The sequence below is a fragment of the Anomaloglossus baeobatrachus genome, chromosome 1 (genome assembly GCF_048569485.1).
Source record: "Anomaloglossus baeobatrachus isolate aAnoBae1 chromosome 1, aAnoBae1.hap1, whole genome shotgun sequence".
NCBI lineage: Eukaryota > Metazoa > Chordata > Amphibia > Anura > Aromobatidae > Anomaloglossus > Anomaloglossus baeobatrachus.
The window spans coordinates 361,171,055-361,186,607 of record NC_134353.1 but is presented as its reverse complement, the minus strand read 5'-3'; the positions used below and the strand labels follow the sequence as shown (position 1 = coordinate 361,186,607).

The 15,553-nt window shown below is 40.1% G+C and overlaps 1 protein-coding gene across 1 annotated transcript in view; it reads left to right on the top strand.

Annotated features, from left to right (window-relative positions):
* The window catches only part of LOC142314248 (uncharacterized), a 32,051-nt gene extending 16,897 nt beyond the window's left edge, over positions 1 to 15,154 (top strand). The window contains exon 4 of the mRNA XM_075352455.1: positions 2,961 to 15,154. Coding sequence (XP_075208570.1) covers positions 2,961 to 8,188 — 5,228 coding nt within the window. The 3' untranslated portion in view covers positions 8,189 to 15,154. The remainder of the gene's footprint in view (positions 1 to 2,960) is intronic.
* Positions 15,155 to 15,553: the final 399 nt, after the last annotated feature.

Here is a 15,553-nt window from a genome sequence, read left to right as displayed (position 1 = left end):
CTAAAAAGCTCTAAAAGAACACACACATATAGTAACAATGTCTAAAAAGAACTAGCATCCACCTATATTAGTTACCAAGTCAGTAAAAAAGGCAAACCCATAAATTCTATGTAATCAAGACAGCAGTATGCGGTAGATAAACCCAGCCAACGGATCTCCTATATTGGAATAGAAATAATATAAAGAGAACCAGCCAGAGTATGTAGGAACCAACAGTACCATGGAATAATATAAACCACACAGTAGCAAAAACGTATGGTAGGTACCATGGAATAATATAAACCACACAGTAGCAAAAAAGTATTGGTACAAACCAAATACAGTATATAAAATACAATGATGTGTGGAAGAGGTGGATGCCGTTTCTTCCCCTGATGAAGCTCATATAGGCAGCAATAGGTGTGGAACTGCAAGCTTAACATGGCAGCAACTGTGCTTTCATTAGACCATTGGCACCCCACAATTTTGTTGTGGGGGGCTGCAGTGGCTGTTTTAACAGATTGGTCTGCACTGAAGAGCCAAAAGGCAGTAGCAGGCACAGCTACATGTGAGGACACACCATTAAGCCTGGTCAAGCATGGAGGAGGCTGGAGTACTGAGGAAAATGCTGCAGCCTGTTTCTTCATCAAGCCCAATGTGTTTTGGCTAATTTTCCTATTCGGAATTGATAATTAGAACTCAACTTGCCAATTAGGACTAACATTCCACTATTGGAAGAGACCATCTTAATGTAATTAGTGTGGGAGACAGTCCACCATCATTATAAATTGTTTTTAGGCCTCAGACGTGTAAAGAACAGTTAAACAAACACAATTAACTGTGAATCATTGATAAAAGAGCCTTCTTTATCGTTTCCACTTAAAAAAAAAAAAATGGCAGAATTTGTCACAATATTGTATTCTGTGTCATTGTAATAGTTTGTGATTCTTAATGTCTGGTTCAGACTTTTGGGTAAACGAGTGTAAAAAGAATCTTACCAGATTTCATACCTACACATTTAATGAGTGAAGACTTCCGGAATTTCAATATTTACCTGTTTTTTGTTACCTTCCTGCTTTGTTGTGTTTCTTTTATTTCTGTAGCTCTATAAAAAGATGTCATGTCGTCATCGTTTTTACGAGACTCAGAAATAATTCTAGAATTGTCATGAATGCTGTGTTTATCACTGTCTTTAACAGAAAATCTGTTTGTTTTTTTTTTTGTTTTTTTTTTTTTTTCTTCTTAACAATGCTTTCATTGGAACAGTTGGGTATGGATTTTTTATTCCTATCTGATATTTGCATGTTATGTTGATGTACTTGTGATTTACTTTTATTAGAGATACATAGAACCATACATGATAGCCAGAAGTACGTATATGTGTGCGCGTATATAATATGTATCTCTCTTGGAACGTTGAAAATATCTGTTGTACGCAGGGCAGAAAGACAACTGCCTGCTCTTTTGAGTTGTCCCAGATACAACTGTTGGAAGGCAATACAGGAATGGTTAACCTAACAAGAAATCAGTACGTTAAACCCTGCCATAGAACTTTGTGAATAGTCACCCATGTATCTTGACCTTAAAGAGAACCTGTCAACAGGATTTAGCACTAAAAAGTACCATATTTTTCGTTTTATAAGACGCATCGAATTATAGGACGCACCCTAAATTTAGAGATGAAAAAAGGTTAAAAAAAAAAGGGGGTCCATTTTATAATCAGATGGTGTCATACCGGGGAGGAGGGCCGCAGCGGTGGTGGAGCGGGGGTTACAGGAGGCAGGGGAGGTGCTGGAGTATGGCGATTCTGTGGGCAGTGTGGAGGGAGACCCAGATGCTCACTGTGGGCTGTGGTGCTGTCCTGGGGCAGCGGGTGCTGCGGTGTCCTGGGGCAGCGGGTGCTGCGGTGTCCTGGGGCAGCGGGTGCTGCGCTGTCCTTAGGCAGCGGGCGCTGCTCTGTGCTGGTGCTCGCTGCCTAAGGCGGTGAGGCACTGACCATTCTGAAGATGTCGGCAGTGAGGGCTTCAAATAACTGCCTGCCGCACAGAACAGCACCTGCAGCACAGCGCTCAGCATTGCCCCTGCCTCCTGTGATCCCTATCCACCACTCCCCAGTAAGCTACATTCAGATTTTAAGACACACTCCTCATTTTCCTTCCAAAGTTTTGGGAGGAAAAGTGCATCTTATAATCCGAAAAATACAATAAATACATGGTCAGATTGGTTGATTTAAGTGGATACCTGCAGTGAAGAAAGAGGTTGTTGAGTAATCCTCATCCTCTAAAGTTTTCATCTAATGACGTCTTCTGTCCGTCGCGTTGGAACTTAGGGGTAGTGTCTTCTTTTGCTTCTCCTCCCCTCTGCCTGCCTCCACTGTTTCTTCTATAGGTCCACTGATTATTCAGTGACCTGCCTCCTTTTTTAAATTCTGCTCCGCTGATGCCATCATTGTGGTGCATGGTGTATGCGTAGTGTGATTTTACAGACTTTCTTTAATAAAATGACGCTGTAGTTTGCGCATGCACAGATCGAGATTATTGCTTAATCATGAAGTCATTGGGCTGAAATTTCTATCTGCATGTGCCACTTCCGGCGCCATTTTATTGAAGACCTGCAAACCTGCTACAGAATTACAGTGCACAGTCAAAAAGAAGGCAGGTCACTAAATAATCAGTGGCCTTTTGAAGAAATCGAGAAGGCAGGTGGAGAAGACCCTACCCCCCAAGTCCCACGGTAATGCACAGAAGACGTCATCAGATGAAAACAGAGGAAGATTATTCAACAACCACAAATCGGATTCCTTCACTGCAGGTATCCATTTAATATTTAAGGGCCATTATGGCCATGTATTTACTTTACAATGCTAAATCCTGCCGACAGGTTTTCTTTACAGTGATATTGTGTTTTCTGTTTGTGTAATTACTATGTTTTATGGTCTTATTTTCCATGCAACTTACAACTATTATTTTGTTTTCATATAGGTGAAAAGCCATTTAAATGTGAGCAGTGCAATTATGTTGCATCAAATCAGCACGAAGTGACACGGCATGCAAGGCAAGTCCACAATGGGCCAAAACCTTTAATATGTCCGCACTGTAACTACAAAACTGCAGACCGCAGCAACTTTAAGAAACACGTTGAGCTACATATTAATCCAAGACAATTCATGTGTCCCGTTTGTGATTATGCTGCATCGAAGAAGTGTAATTTGCAGTATCACATAAAATCCAGACACTCTAGCTGTGCTGATATCACCATGGATGTTTCTAAAGTCAAACTGAGAACAAAAAAAGGAGATGCTACAGGTTCAGATGTCAATTCAGGTAGACAAGAAGAAAATGAAAATCTCCCCATGGATATTTCTAAAGTACAACTGAGAACAGAAAAAGGAGATGCTACAGGTTCAGATTTCAATTCAGGTGAACAAGAAGAAAACGAAAATCTCCCCATGGATGTTTCTAAAGTACAACTGAGAACAGAAAAAGGAGACGCTACAGGTTCAGATATCAATTCAGGTGAACAAGAAGAGAATGAAAATCTCACCATGGATGTTTCTAAAGTAAAATTGAGAACAAAAAAAGGAGATCCTACAGGTTCAGTAGTCAATTCAAGTAAACAAGAAGAAAAGGAAAATCTCCCCATGGATGTTTCTAAAGTCACATTGAGAACAAAAAAAGGAGATGCTACAGGTTCAGATATCTATTCAGGTGAACAAGAAGAAAACGAAAATCTCACCACCGATGTTTCTAAAGTCAAACTGAGAAAAAAAGGAGATGCTACAGGTTCAGATATCAATTCAAGTAAACAAGAAGAAAAGGAAAATCTCACCACGCATGTTTCTAAAGTAAAGCGGAGAACAAAAAAAGATGCTACAGAAGTCAATTCAAGTAAACAAGAAGAAAATGAAAATCTCCCCATGGATGTTTCTAAAGTAAAACGGAGAACAAAAAAAGGAGATGCTACAGGTTCAGAAGTCAATTCAAGTAAACAAGAAGAAATGGAAATTCTCCCCATGGATGTTTCTAAAGTCACATTGAGAACAAAAAAAGGAGATGCTACAGGTTCAGATATCAATTCAGGTGAACAAGAAGAAAACGAAAATCTCACCACCGATGTTTCTAAAGTCACTTTGAGAACAAAAAAAGGAGATGCTACAGGTTCAGATATCAATTCAGGTGAACAAGAAGAAAACGAAAATCTCACCACCGATGTTTTTAAAGTCACTTTGAGAACAAAAAAAGGAGATGCTACAGGTTCAGATATCAATTCAGGTGAACAAGAAGAAAACGAAAATCTCCCCATGGATGTTTCTAAAGTAAAACGGAGAACAAAAAAAGGAGATGCTACAGGTTCAGAAGTCAATTCAAGTAAACAAGAAGAAAAGGAAAATCTCCCCATGGATGTTTCTAAAGTCACATTGAGAACAAAAAAAGGAGATGCTACAGGTTCAGATATCAATTCAGGTGAACAAGAAAAAAACAAAAATCTTACCACCGATGTTTCTAAAGTCAAACTGAGAAAAAAAGGAGATGCTACAGGTTCAGATATCAATTCAGGTGAACAAGAAGAAAACGAAAATCTCCCCATGGATGTTTCTAAAGTAAAACGGAGAACAAAAAAAGGAGATGCTACAGGTTCAGAAGTCAATTCAAGTAAACAAGAAGAAAAGGAAAATCTCCCCATGGATGTTTCTAAAGTCACATTGAGAACAAAAAAAGGAGATGCTACAGGTTCAGATATCAATTCAAGTAAACAAGAAGAAAATGAAAATCTCACCACGCATGTTTCGAAAGTCAAATTTAGAACAAAAAAAGGGGATGCTACAGGTTCAGAAGTCAATTCAAGTAAACAAGAAGAAAAGGAAAATATCCCTATGGATGTTTCTAAAGTCACATTGAGAACAAAAATAGGAGATGCTACAGGTTCAGATATCAATTCAGGTGAACAAGAAGAAAACGAAAATCTCCCCATGGATGTTTCTAAAGTAAAACGGAGAACAAAAAAAGGAGATGCTACAGGTTCAGAAGTCAATTCAAGTAAACAAGAAGAAAATGAAAATCTCCCCATGGATGTTTCTAAAGTCACATTGAGAACAAAAAAAGGAGATGCTACAGGTTCAGATATCAATTCAGGTGAACAAGAAGAAAACGAAAATCTCCCCATGGATGTTTCTAAAGTAAAACGGAGAACAAAAAAAGGAGATGCTACAGGTTCAGAAGTCAATTCAAGTAAACAAGAAGAAAAGGAAAATCTCCCCATGGATGTTTCTAAAGTCACATTGAGAACAAAAAAAGGAGATGCTACAGGTTCAGATATCAATTCAGGTGAACAAGAAAAAAACAAAAATCTTACCACCGATGTTTCTAAAGTCAAACTGAGAAAAAAAGGAGATGCTACAGGTTCAGATATCAATTCAGGTGAACAAGAAGAAAACGAAAATCTCCCCATGGATGTTTCTAAAGAAAAACGGAGAACAAAAAAAGGAGATGCTACAGGTTCAGAAGTCAATTCAAGTAAACAAGAAGAAAAGGAAAATCTCCCCATGGATGTTTCTAAAGAAAAACGGAGAACAAAAAAAGGAGATGCTACAGGTTCAGAAGTCAATTCAAGTAAACAAGAAGAAAATGAAAATCTCCCCATGGATGTTTCTAAAGTCACATTGAGAACAAAAAAAGGAGATGCTACAGGTTCAGATATCAATTCAAGTAAACAAGAAGAAAATGAAAATCTCACCACGCATGTTTCGAAAGTCAAATTTAGAACAAAAAAAGGGGATGCTACAGGTTCAGAAGTCAATTCAAGTAAACAAGAAGAAAAGGAAAATCTCACCACGCATGTTTCTAAAGTAAAACGGAGAACAAAAAAAGGAGATGCTACAGGTTCAGAAGTCAATTCAAGTAAACAAGAAGAAAATGATAATCTTCCCATGGATGTTTCTAAAGTCAAACTGAGAACAAAAAAAGGAGATGCTACAGGTTCAGATGTCAATTCAGGTAAACAAGACGAAAATGAAAATCTCACCATGGATGTTTCTAAAGTAAAACGGAGAAAAAGAGGAGATGCTACAGGTTCAGATATCAATTCAAGTAAACAAGAAGAAATTGAAAATCTTCCCATTGATGTTTCTAATGTCACATTGAGAAGAAAAAAAGGAGATGCTACAGGTTCAGAAGTCAATTCAAGTAAACAAGAAGAAAAGGAAAATTCTGATGTTAGAAATGAGCCTCCAGAGAAAAAATCTGATGTGAAACCTAAAGTGGATAAGGAGAAATGTGTAAAAATGAAGCAAGCTGCCATCCCTTCTGTTGGACAGATCACCACACGAAGCCACAAGTCCACTTCTAGGGCTGGAGAAGATAAAAACCCTGGTAAAGGTTCAAAAAGGAAGTCAAGTATGGTATCTGAAAAGCCACTTCAGATGGACGAAACACAAAATACAATTGTAAAGAAGAGGAGGTTGGTACAGAAAAGTAAGCATACCCCCAATGTTTCCAGAAAAGCCATCCGAACTGGAAAATCTGAGAAGCAGAAAGTATCTCTGAAGAAAACTATTGAAAAGAAAACTTTAAAAAATAAATACAAGAAGATGGCTATATCACACAAACCGGGTACTTCAAAAACTAAATCTAGTAAGTCAAAAATACAGAAATATTTTGAGACCATTGAGATCGGGAAACCTATTGATGAACAAAACAATGTACCTCTGGCAGAAAATGGTCTTACATCACCTATAGATCATACTCAGGTGGAAGTCAAAGAAATCACAAAAGTAAAACAGGGCAGTGACCAGGTTACAGTAAATGAAGCTGGAATAAGCACAGTTGCCGAAGGATCTGTTTCTGACCCCAATATGGAATTTGCTCCATCTACCTTGGAAAGTGCACCTGAGTCTGATAAATTTCTCTTGGAGAAAATTAATGAGCTTGAGCACAACTCTGTAATAGGCCCAGTTACAGATAAAGATGGTGAGCTTGAACCCAACTCTGTAGTAAGCCCAGTTACAGATAAAGATGGAGAGCTTGAACCCAACTCTGTAATAAACCCTGTTACTGATAAAGATGGAGAGCTTGAACCCAACTCTGTAATAAACCCTGTTACTGATAAAGATGGTGAGCTTGAACCCAACTCTGTAGTAAGCCCAGTTACAGATAAAGATGGAGAGCTTGAACCCAACTCTGTAATAAACCCTGTTACTGATAAAGATGGAGAGCTTGAACCCAACTCTGTAATAAGCTCAGTTACCGGTGAGCTTGAACCCAACTCTGTAGTAAGCCCAGTTGTTGATAAAGATGGTGAGCTTGAACCCTACTCTGCAATAAGGCCGGTTGTTGATAAAGATGGCGAGCTTAAACACAAATCTGTAATAAACCCAGTTGCTGATCAAGTTGGCGAGCTTGAACCCAACTCTTTAATAAGCTCAGTTAGTGATAATGTCCTTCACCCAGACTCTGTAATAAGCCCAGGTAGTGATAATGAGCTTGAGCCCACCTCTATAATAAGCCCAGTCACTGATGAAGGTATTGAGCCAGTACTGAAATGTGTTGCAAGCCCAATTATGGATAAAGATAATGAGCCTGAACCCAATTCCGTAATGAGCCCAGTTGTGGAGATGCAAAGTGCACCTGATTTACAGCCCTCAACCATCGCTGCTCCTGCAGAAAGATCTGAAGCCATTTCTGAAGTGGACTGCAACCATGAGATGAACACCTTGCATTGTAGTGGCACTACAAGTGAGGAATCCGAAAATGTCAAAGAATCTGAATCAAATAGCAGCTTAGAAAAACACACAGAACCGGGGCAAACAAACCCAAGAGACACAGAACAAGTGCTCTCTCCAAAAATTACACAAAATATAAACACTTGTGACCCAAAAGATACTGTGCATATGCAATGTGAGGCTTCCAGTCATGGACCTCTGGACATTGATGAGGACGAGGGAATCCATAGCCATGAAGGCAGTGAGATCAGCGATAATGTTTCAGAAAGAAGTGATGACTCTGGCCTAAATGGTTTACAGTCCCCTCAACAGACTCTGGAATCGCAGCCTCTTCTTGAAGTGCCTTCCGTCTCGACTAGTGTTTCTAATGAAAGCTTTGTGTGTATTTTTTGTGATCGCGTATTCAAGAAAGCAGAAGAATACACAAAGCATCTGAAACGTCATTTGGTCAATGTTTATTACCTTGAGAAAGCAGCACAAAATAGATTATAAAATTAGAAAATAATCCAGGTGGACATATTGCATAAAACTATATATTTAAAGACTTCTTCCTGAACATTATGGAGTACTGCAGGATAGCTTGCAAATGACATAGTATTCACTTGTGGCTAAAAAAAGCACATGTACCAGTTAATATTTTATTTTTTTGTCAGTATTCCATGTAAGCTTTTAACAGTCCTGTTCAGCATAAGGCCTGTTACTACAAACTAAACTTTTATATATATAATATATATTGCAAACACAAAAATTCCCCAAAATACAATGGAATCATGGAGGGTGTGATTTTCCAAACCCAAATCTTGCAGTTGTGCTAGAAAGAGGGGGAAATATTGTTTTGCTCCATGACTAGTTTTGGTTGCCACATAAAATGAAGATATATATAAAAGATGTTGGGGGTTTTTTTGCTTTGGTTGGAGGGAGGGGTGGATGAAGGGGGTTTTCAATGATAAAGTACACCAGCATTTTTGAAAATACATAGGTGCTATTAAAGGGTCTTTGTAAAGGTAGATATTGTTTTGTTATAGCTTGAGATCTCCGACCGATAAGATTCATGGTCATGCTTAAATATATTTATTAGAAAATAGTAAGTGAAGTGGTCCCATTTTCATCTGGGTCAGTTGTGCCTTTTTTCACCGACAGTGTCCTAAATTAACATGACTTGTCTTGAAGTAGTTTCTCAATGTGATTCTTCAAGGCCAATATCTTGTTGGATAGGTTGACTAGATACAATATATATGATTCTTCAAGGCCAATATCTTACTGGATAGGTTGACTAGATACCATATATATGATTCTTCAAGGCCAATATCTTGCTGGATAGGTTGACTACATGCCATATATATGATTCTTCAAGGCCAATATCTTGCTGGATAGGTTGACTAGATACAATATATATGATTCTTCAAGGCCAATATCTTACTGGATAGGTTGACTACATGCCATATATATGATTCTTCAAGGCCAATATCTTGCTGGATAGGTTGACTAGATACCATATATATGATTCTTCAAGGCCAATATCTTACTGGATAGGTTGACTAGATACCATATATATGATTCTTCAAGACCAATATCTTGCTGGATAGGTTGACTAGATACCATATATATGATTCTTCAAGGCCAATATCTTACTGGATAGGTTGACTAGATACCATATATATGATTCTTCAAGGCCAATATCTTGCTGGATAGGTTGACTAGATACCATATATATGATTCTTCAAGGCCAATATCTTACTGGATAGGTTGACTAGATGCCATATATATGATTCTTCAAGGCCAATATCTTGCTGGATAGGTTGACTAGATACCATATATATGATTCTTCAAGGCCAATATCTTGTTAGATAGGTTGACTAGATACCATATATATATGATTCTTCAAGGCCAATATCTTGCTGGATAGGTTGACTAGATACCACATGTTTTGGATGTTTTTTTCTTTCTATGGCTAAGAATCTGCTTATTCCCCTCTTATCCATGAGTAAGTCCTTTATTCAAATGCGCATGGCATTGGCACTGGATATAGCCTCTGATTCTTGATACTTCAGTGAAAAGACTAGATAGTTTTGCAGTATTGTGAGCAAGACATCTGTGTATGGTCCTGCTTACACAGCCCAAATGACCGCAGATCTGTAAACCTTCACCAATTGGCGGTTGTGTTTTGAGGTGCACTTAACGATTTGTAGTAAGTTGCTCAGTGCACGTGCACTGCTAAGAACAATGGAGGCCTAAGTCCTGTTTACACAATACAAGAATGGTGATCTTTTGTACTGCACAAAATATGTCACCCAACCCATTTATTGGGTGATCGACAACCCATTTACTCATTAAATCTTTGTGTTAATGCAGCCTTGGCTAATTACTAGTAAAAGCAGTCATTTTCCAGTCCTACGCCAAGGCTATCTTTACTCTGGTCAGATTTCCATATTGCAAATTCATCACTTATTTTCCTACAAAGGTCTACAGCAGAATTCTTTGGTTGATCATCAGATTTCAGCCACAGACATGTATTTTTGAAATGCTTGAGGTCCTCATGAATATTCAGTCTCGTCATTCTGCTTTTCCATGAGAAATGTACAAAAAGTAGCGTGCTACTTATTACTTTAGGGTTTTGGTTTTTATTACTGTGGCAAAAATCCTTAGAGATCACATGATTGCATAAACTATTCACATACATCTGATTCATCAGATTTCGGCACAGTTTTTGCCTAAATCCGCACCAAATCTGACCTATGTTAACATACCCCAAAGCTATATCATGACTAAAATCATGTGCATACTGATGTGTTTAGATCTGAAGCCTGTATTCTATGGGTGGATTGCTGATACTGAGTCTTCAGATGGCTGTCACACCTTTCTTCACTAACCCAGTCACTTTTCAGTTGATTGCGCATAGGATAAATCTAGTAAATGATTCCACAATAACGTTTGACGTTTAGTAATGGCTTTATAAATGTTATTTTATTATTAGATTTCATTTTAATTATGCTAATTTGGAAATGCGACGCATATGAAAATTACCCAAACCTGTTAGGCTGAAGCCTACGATGAGTTTTTGATGCTGAGTATTTTCTCTGTCAAAAACGCAGCATCCAGCAAAGAGGATGGGATTTATAGAAGTCTCCTGCCCACTTTGCTTCTTTCGCTTTATGTAAACTGGTCTGCGCAGCGTGTTATGAATCCACAACATGTCACTTTCTCTTGCTGATGCACTGAGAGCTTTTTTGTCCAGATTTTCCTCATAGACTTGCAAAAAAAAAGATAAACGCACATGCATTTTTATTGCGGAAACGCATTAAAATCATGTGATCCTAACAGCAGTTCCGTATTTTTCGTTTTATAAGACGCACCCAAAATTTAGAGATAAAAAGGTAAAAAAAAAAAAAAAAAGGGGTCCATCTAATAATCCGGTGTTCTCTTACCGGAGGGGGGCAGCAGTGGTGGTAAAGCAGGGTCACTGGAGGCAGAGGTGCTGGCAGCCGCAGGGGGTCCGTGGTGGCAGCGGCGGTCAGTGTCGGCAGCCGCGACGGGTCAGTAGCGGCGGTGGGTGAGTGGTGGAGCAGACCGGTGCGGTGAGTATACCAGTGTCCGCAGTCACGGTTCAAATGAGGGCGCCTGGAGCGGCGCATGCGCAGATGGAGCTCTCATCCAAGGGCTCCATTTGCGCACATGCTGACTCCCGTCACCGTCATTTGAAACTGGGACCGCAGACACACTGGGACACCTGCCGCACAGCCACCCGCCCGCACACTGACAGCTAGGAAGCCATCTGCACGCAGGCACAGTGAGGCAGCCGGCACCGACAGGCACCCGGCTGCCCGCACACAGGCACCCGGTCGCTGCACAGACAGCCCCCCGGTAAGCTATTTTCGGATTTTACGACGCATCCCTCATTTTCCTCCCAAATTTTTGGGAGGAAAAGTACGTCTTATAATCCGAAAAATACGGTATATTAATGGTTTCACCAAAGCCAAATAGCAGGAGATATTAAAAAAAAAAAAAAACAACTAACATCTTTATGTAAAGCATGACATACCAGCAAGAGACAAAAAACAAAGTGTCAAAAACAATAAAAAACACAACCTAATTCAACTAATAGGTGAAAAAATTCAACATCAAAAACTCATCCATAGCCTAAGGGTCATTATTTCCCATACTTCTGGCTAAACATAATCGTGCATTCTAATTATGGACTAGTTTTAATATATATGGATACTCTCATTCACTGGTTAGGCTCGGACTAGCTCGCTAGAGATGAATGTCAAGATCTACCAGGATGATACTGCACTGATGTACAGTATGATTTTATACATTTTCCATGTGCCTCGACTCCTTGTAAAATGTAAGGAAGATTTGTAGTAGATGTTCAGGAGCCTATAAACGTGCCATATTATGGCTACTTGGCATAACAGTCTGGAGAGAAGTATTGCTTAGTGTCTCTCTTTTTGTTTTTCCCCTTTTGCACTTTTATACATATCCACCATATAATTTGCTCACATTGTACTAATATGGACTATAAGGGTTTGTAGCCGTCAATTTTATATAAACGTCTTGAGGCTGCACCTTTTACTTAAAGGGGTTTCCCCACAAATAAAGTTAATTTTAATCAATACATCTTGGAATAATAATTTCCACAATTGGATGTTTAAAAAAAAAAAAATGGCCCTGTGCTGAGATCTTATATATGTGTCCCTGCTATGTACTGTGTAATGGCTGTGTCTGACTGTACAGGTACATGGTCTGATCATGCCATACCATAGCTTCTGGACAGGGGAGGAAGTAACGAAGTATACAGACGTTAGAGCACAGGATCACAGATCATTCTTTCTTTGAGGTAAAACATTTTACCTCACAAAAAGACTCAGCTATGGATCGCCTGCTGAAATATCTGTATTCTCCTGGACCGGGACGGATACAAGAGATGTGGTATAATCAGACCATGTCCCTGTACGGTCAGACATGGCCATTACACAGTACATAGCAGGGACACATTTATAAGATTATTTCATTACAGTGAGAGTTTTTAAAACACAACCAATTGTGGAACTTATTATTCAAAGATCTATTGATTAAAATTAACTTTGTTGTTGGAAAAAAACCTTTAAGAAGGTTGTCTGCTTAAAGCACTACTCCAGCTGTTTTGTTTTTAGTGCTGGAGAGGTACTTCTAATCTATGATCCCTGACCCTAGTATTAGACTGGACCACAGTCGTTTTCACCTTTTATCGGCACCATCTTGTGACCACAACTTCTGACAGGTCGGAAGTTAGAGGAAGCAATCACAAACTCTCCACGCAAGTCTCTGAGAGCAAAAACGAGGCTCTCATAGACTTGCATTGAAAAGTGACCTCCAGTTTGCTCCAGCAGAGAGAAGAGATCCGGCGGGTCACGATCTGCAGGAGGCCAACTGGATCGATGGCGACATAAGGTACAGACGACGGGGGTAAGTATAAGACTAAGTACAGGAAACTTTGATTAGAAGCACCGCTCCAGCAGTAAAATAAACACCGCTGGCATTGGGCTTTTAAGCATGTTATCTATAGGATAGGTAATAACTTGCTGATCGGTGGGTTTCCTACTGTCGGAATCTTCACCAATTGTCAGATTGTGGATTTTTTCTTTTTATCCATTGGTATAAAATTGCTCTGCTGGTTGGACGTCAATCCATTCATTCTCTATGGTCATGTGATGAGCCCCATATGAATGAATGGTGCCATAATATTTAACGTTCCCCATTCTGTCAATTGATGCGAGTCTGAGGTTGGACCTCCATCCATTGACAAATTATCTTATGGCTAGATGAGAACTTGTTTTAACTGTGTAGCCCCTGTAAGTTAATGCTTTTGTCATAGCTTAATTTAGAAATATTTTTTCCAATGCTTTAAGGGTACATAATGTTGCACATTACTGTTTAATTTTACCTATGCAGTTTGTACAGATAGTTTAGTCATTGCATGTTTAGCTCACTGAGGCCAAAGTCCCTTTATTGTTCAGTTTACTCTGTCCTGCAGTGTGTGTGATAATATATTAAAATGTAGGAGCACCTTCTCCACTTTAGCCACAGGTGGCACTGCTGAAGTTCATTTTTGGAATAGTTTTTGTAAATATTGGCAGAGGGATCTGACTGTTCATGTGTATTACAAGTAATAGACCCATTGTAAATCTGCACACCTACACCATTAATATGACACAAATCGTGATCTGCATTGGCTGCTTTGCTTTTGAATGTGTAGCATACATATAGTATTTAAAGGTTAACTGTCCTTTCAATCATGTGACTGGTATCTTGCAGTTCACCAGTTTTTCCTTCTGCAACCTCCATCTCTTCATTTATTAATTTGCAATCCACTTTGAACTGGCGGTTCATGACCAGCTGATATATCTGATACAGTGGAACCTTGGTTTACGAGAGCAATCCGTTCTGGGAGTGTGCTTGTAAACCAAGTTACTTGTCTAGCAAAGCAAGATTTCCCATAGGAAATCATTGGATTGCAGACAATTTGTTCCACAACTTATTCAATGTCCCATCCTGGTCCCCTATTGTGCCATTCCACACACACACACAAACGCGCATATTATGCTCACCTTACCTTCCGTTCCCTCACCGCCTCCTGGTTCTTGTAGTTCGCCAGTCCAGGATGTGTATCTGGTAACCATCGCGACGATGCCGGACCTTCTGCTGCCAGCGCGCTGACGTCAAAGGCATGAACTGCTTGCCTCTGATTGGTCAGCGCGCTGCCTTTGAGTAGCGGCTGACAGCGGAAGTTCCGCCATCGTTGCGTTGGTTACCCGATACACATCCTGTACCGGCGAACTACAGGTACCGGGAGGCCAGTGAGGGAACGGAAGGTAAGGTGAGCATAATGTGTGCTTGTGCGGACTGCAAAAGCGGGTCAGAGCGTGGTGAAAGTACAGAACCGGAAGTGTGTGCGGTGAGTATTTGCTCGTACAGCAAAGCTTGCTCGTAAACTGAGTTACAAATTTACAGCAAGCTTTGCTCATATAGCGAAATACTCGCACACCAAGTTACTCGTAAACCGAGGTTCCACTGTATATCTCTCATACACAGCATGGCTCTCGGAGATGGATGCCAGCACATCATTTTCTATTTTTTTTATTAGCACAGAGAGACAAGAACCAGTATTGATCAGTGTACATGTGAATCCAGCTCTGATGTGAGGTAAAAGACTTGTTAGAAAGTTCAGCTTGATCTTTGTGTCTCCCTTTGCCTGTTTCCTCACTCTGCTCCCCTCCCTATAGAGTATAATGGGTAATGTGAAACATTACACCATTGTGACCCTTCAGTCTGTCCTGTCTAAAGGCCCCGTCACACTAAGCAACATCGCTAGCAACATCGCTGCTAACGAACAACTTTTGTGACGTTGCTAGCGATGTTGCTGTGTGTGACATCCAGCAACAACCTGGCCCCTGCTGTGAGGTCGTTGGTTGTTGCTGAATGTCCTGGGCCATTTTTTAGTTGTTGCTGTCCTGCTGTGAAGCACAGATCGCTGTGTGTGACAGCGAGACAGCAACAACTAAATGTGCAGGCAGCAGGAGCCGGCTTCTGCAGAGGCTGGTAACCAATGTAAACATCGGGTAACCAAGAAGCCCTGTCCTTGGTTACCCGATATTTACCTTCGATACCAGCCTCCGCCGCTCTCACTGCCTGTGCTGCCGGCTCCTGCTCTGTGCACATGTAGCTAGCTGCAGGACACATCGGGTTAATTAACCTGATGTGTGCTGTAAGTAGGAGAGCAGGGAGCCAGCGCTCAGTGTGCGCTGCTCCCTGCTCTGTGCACATTTAGCTGCAGCATACATCGGGTAATTAACCCGATGTGTGCTGTAGCTAGGAGAG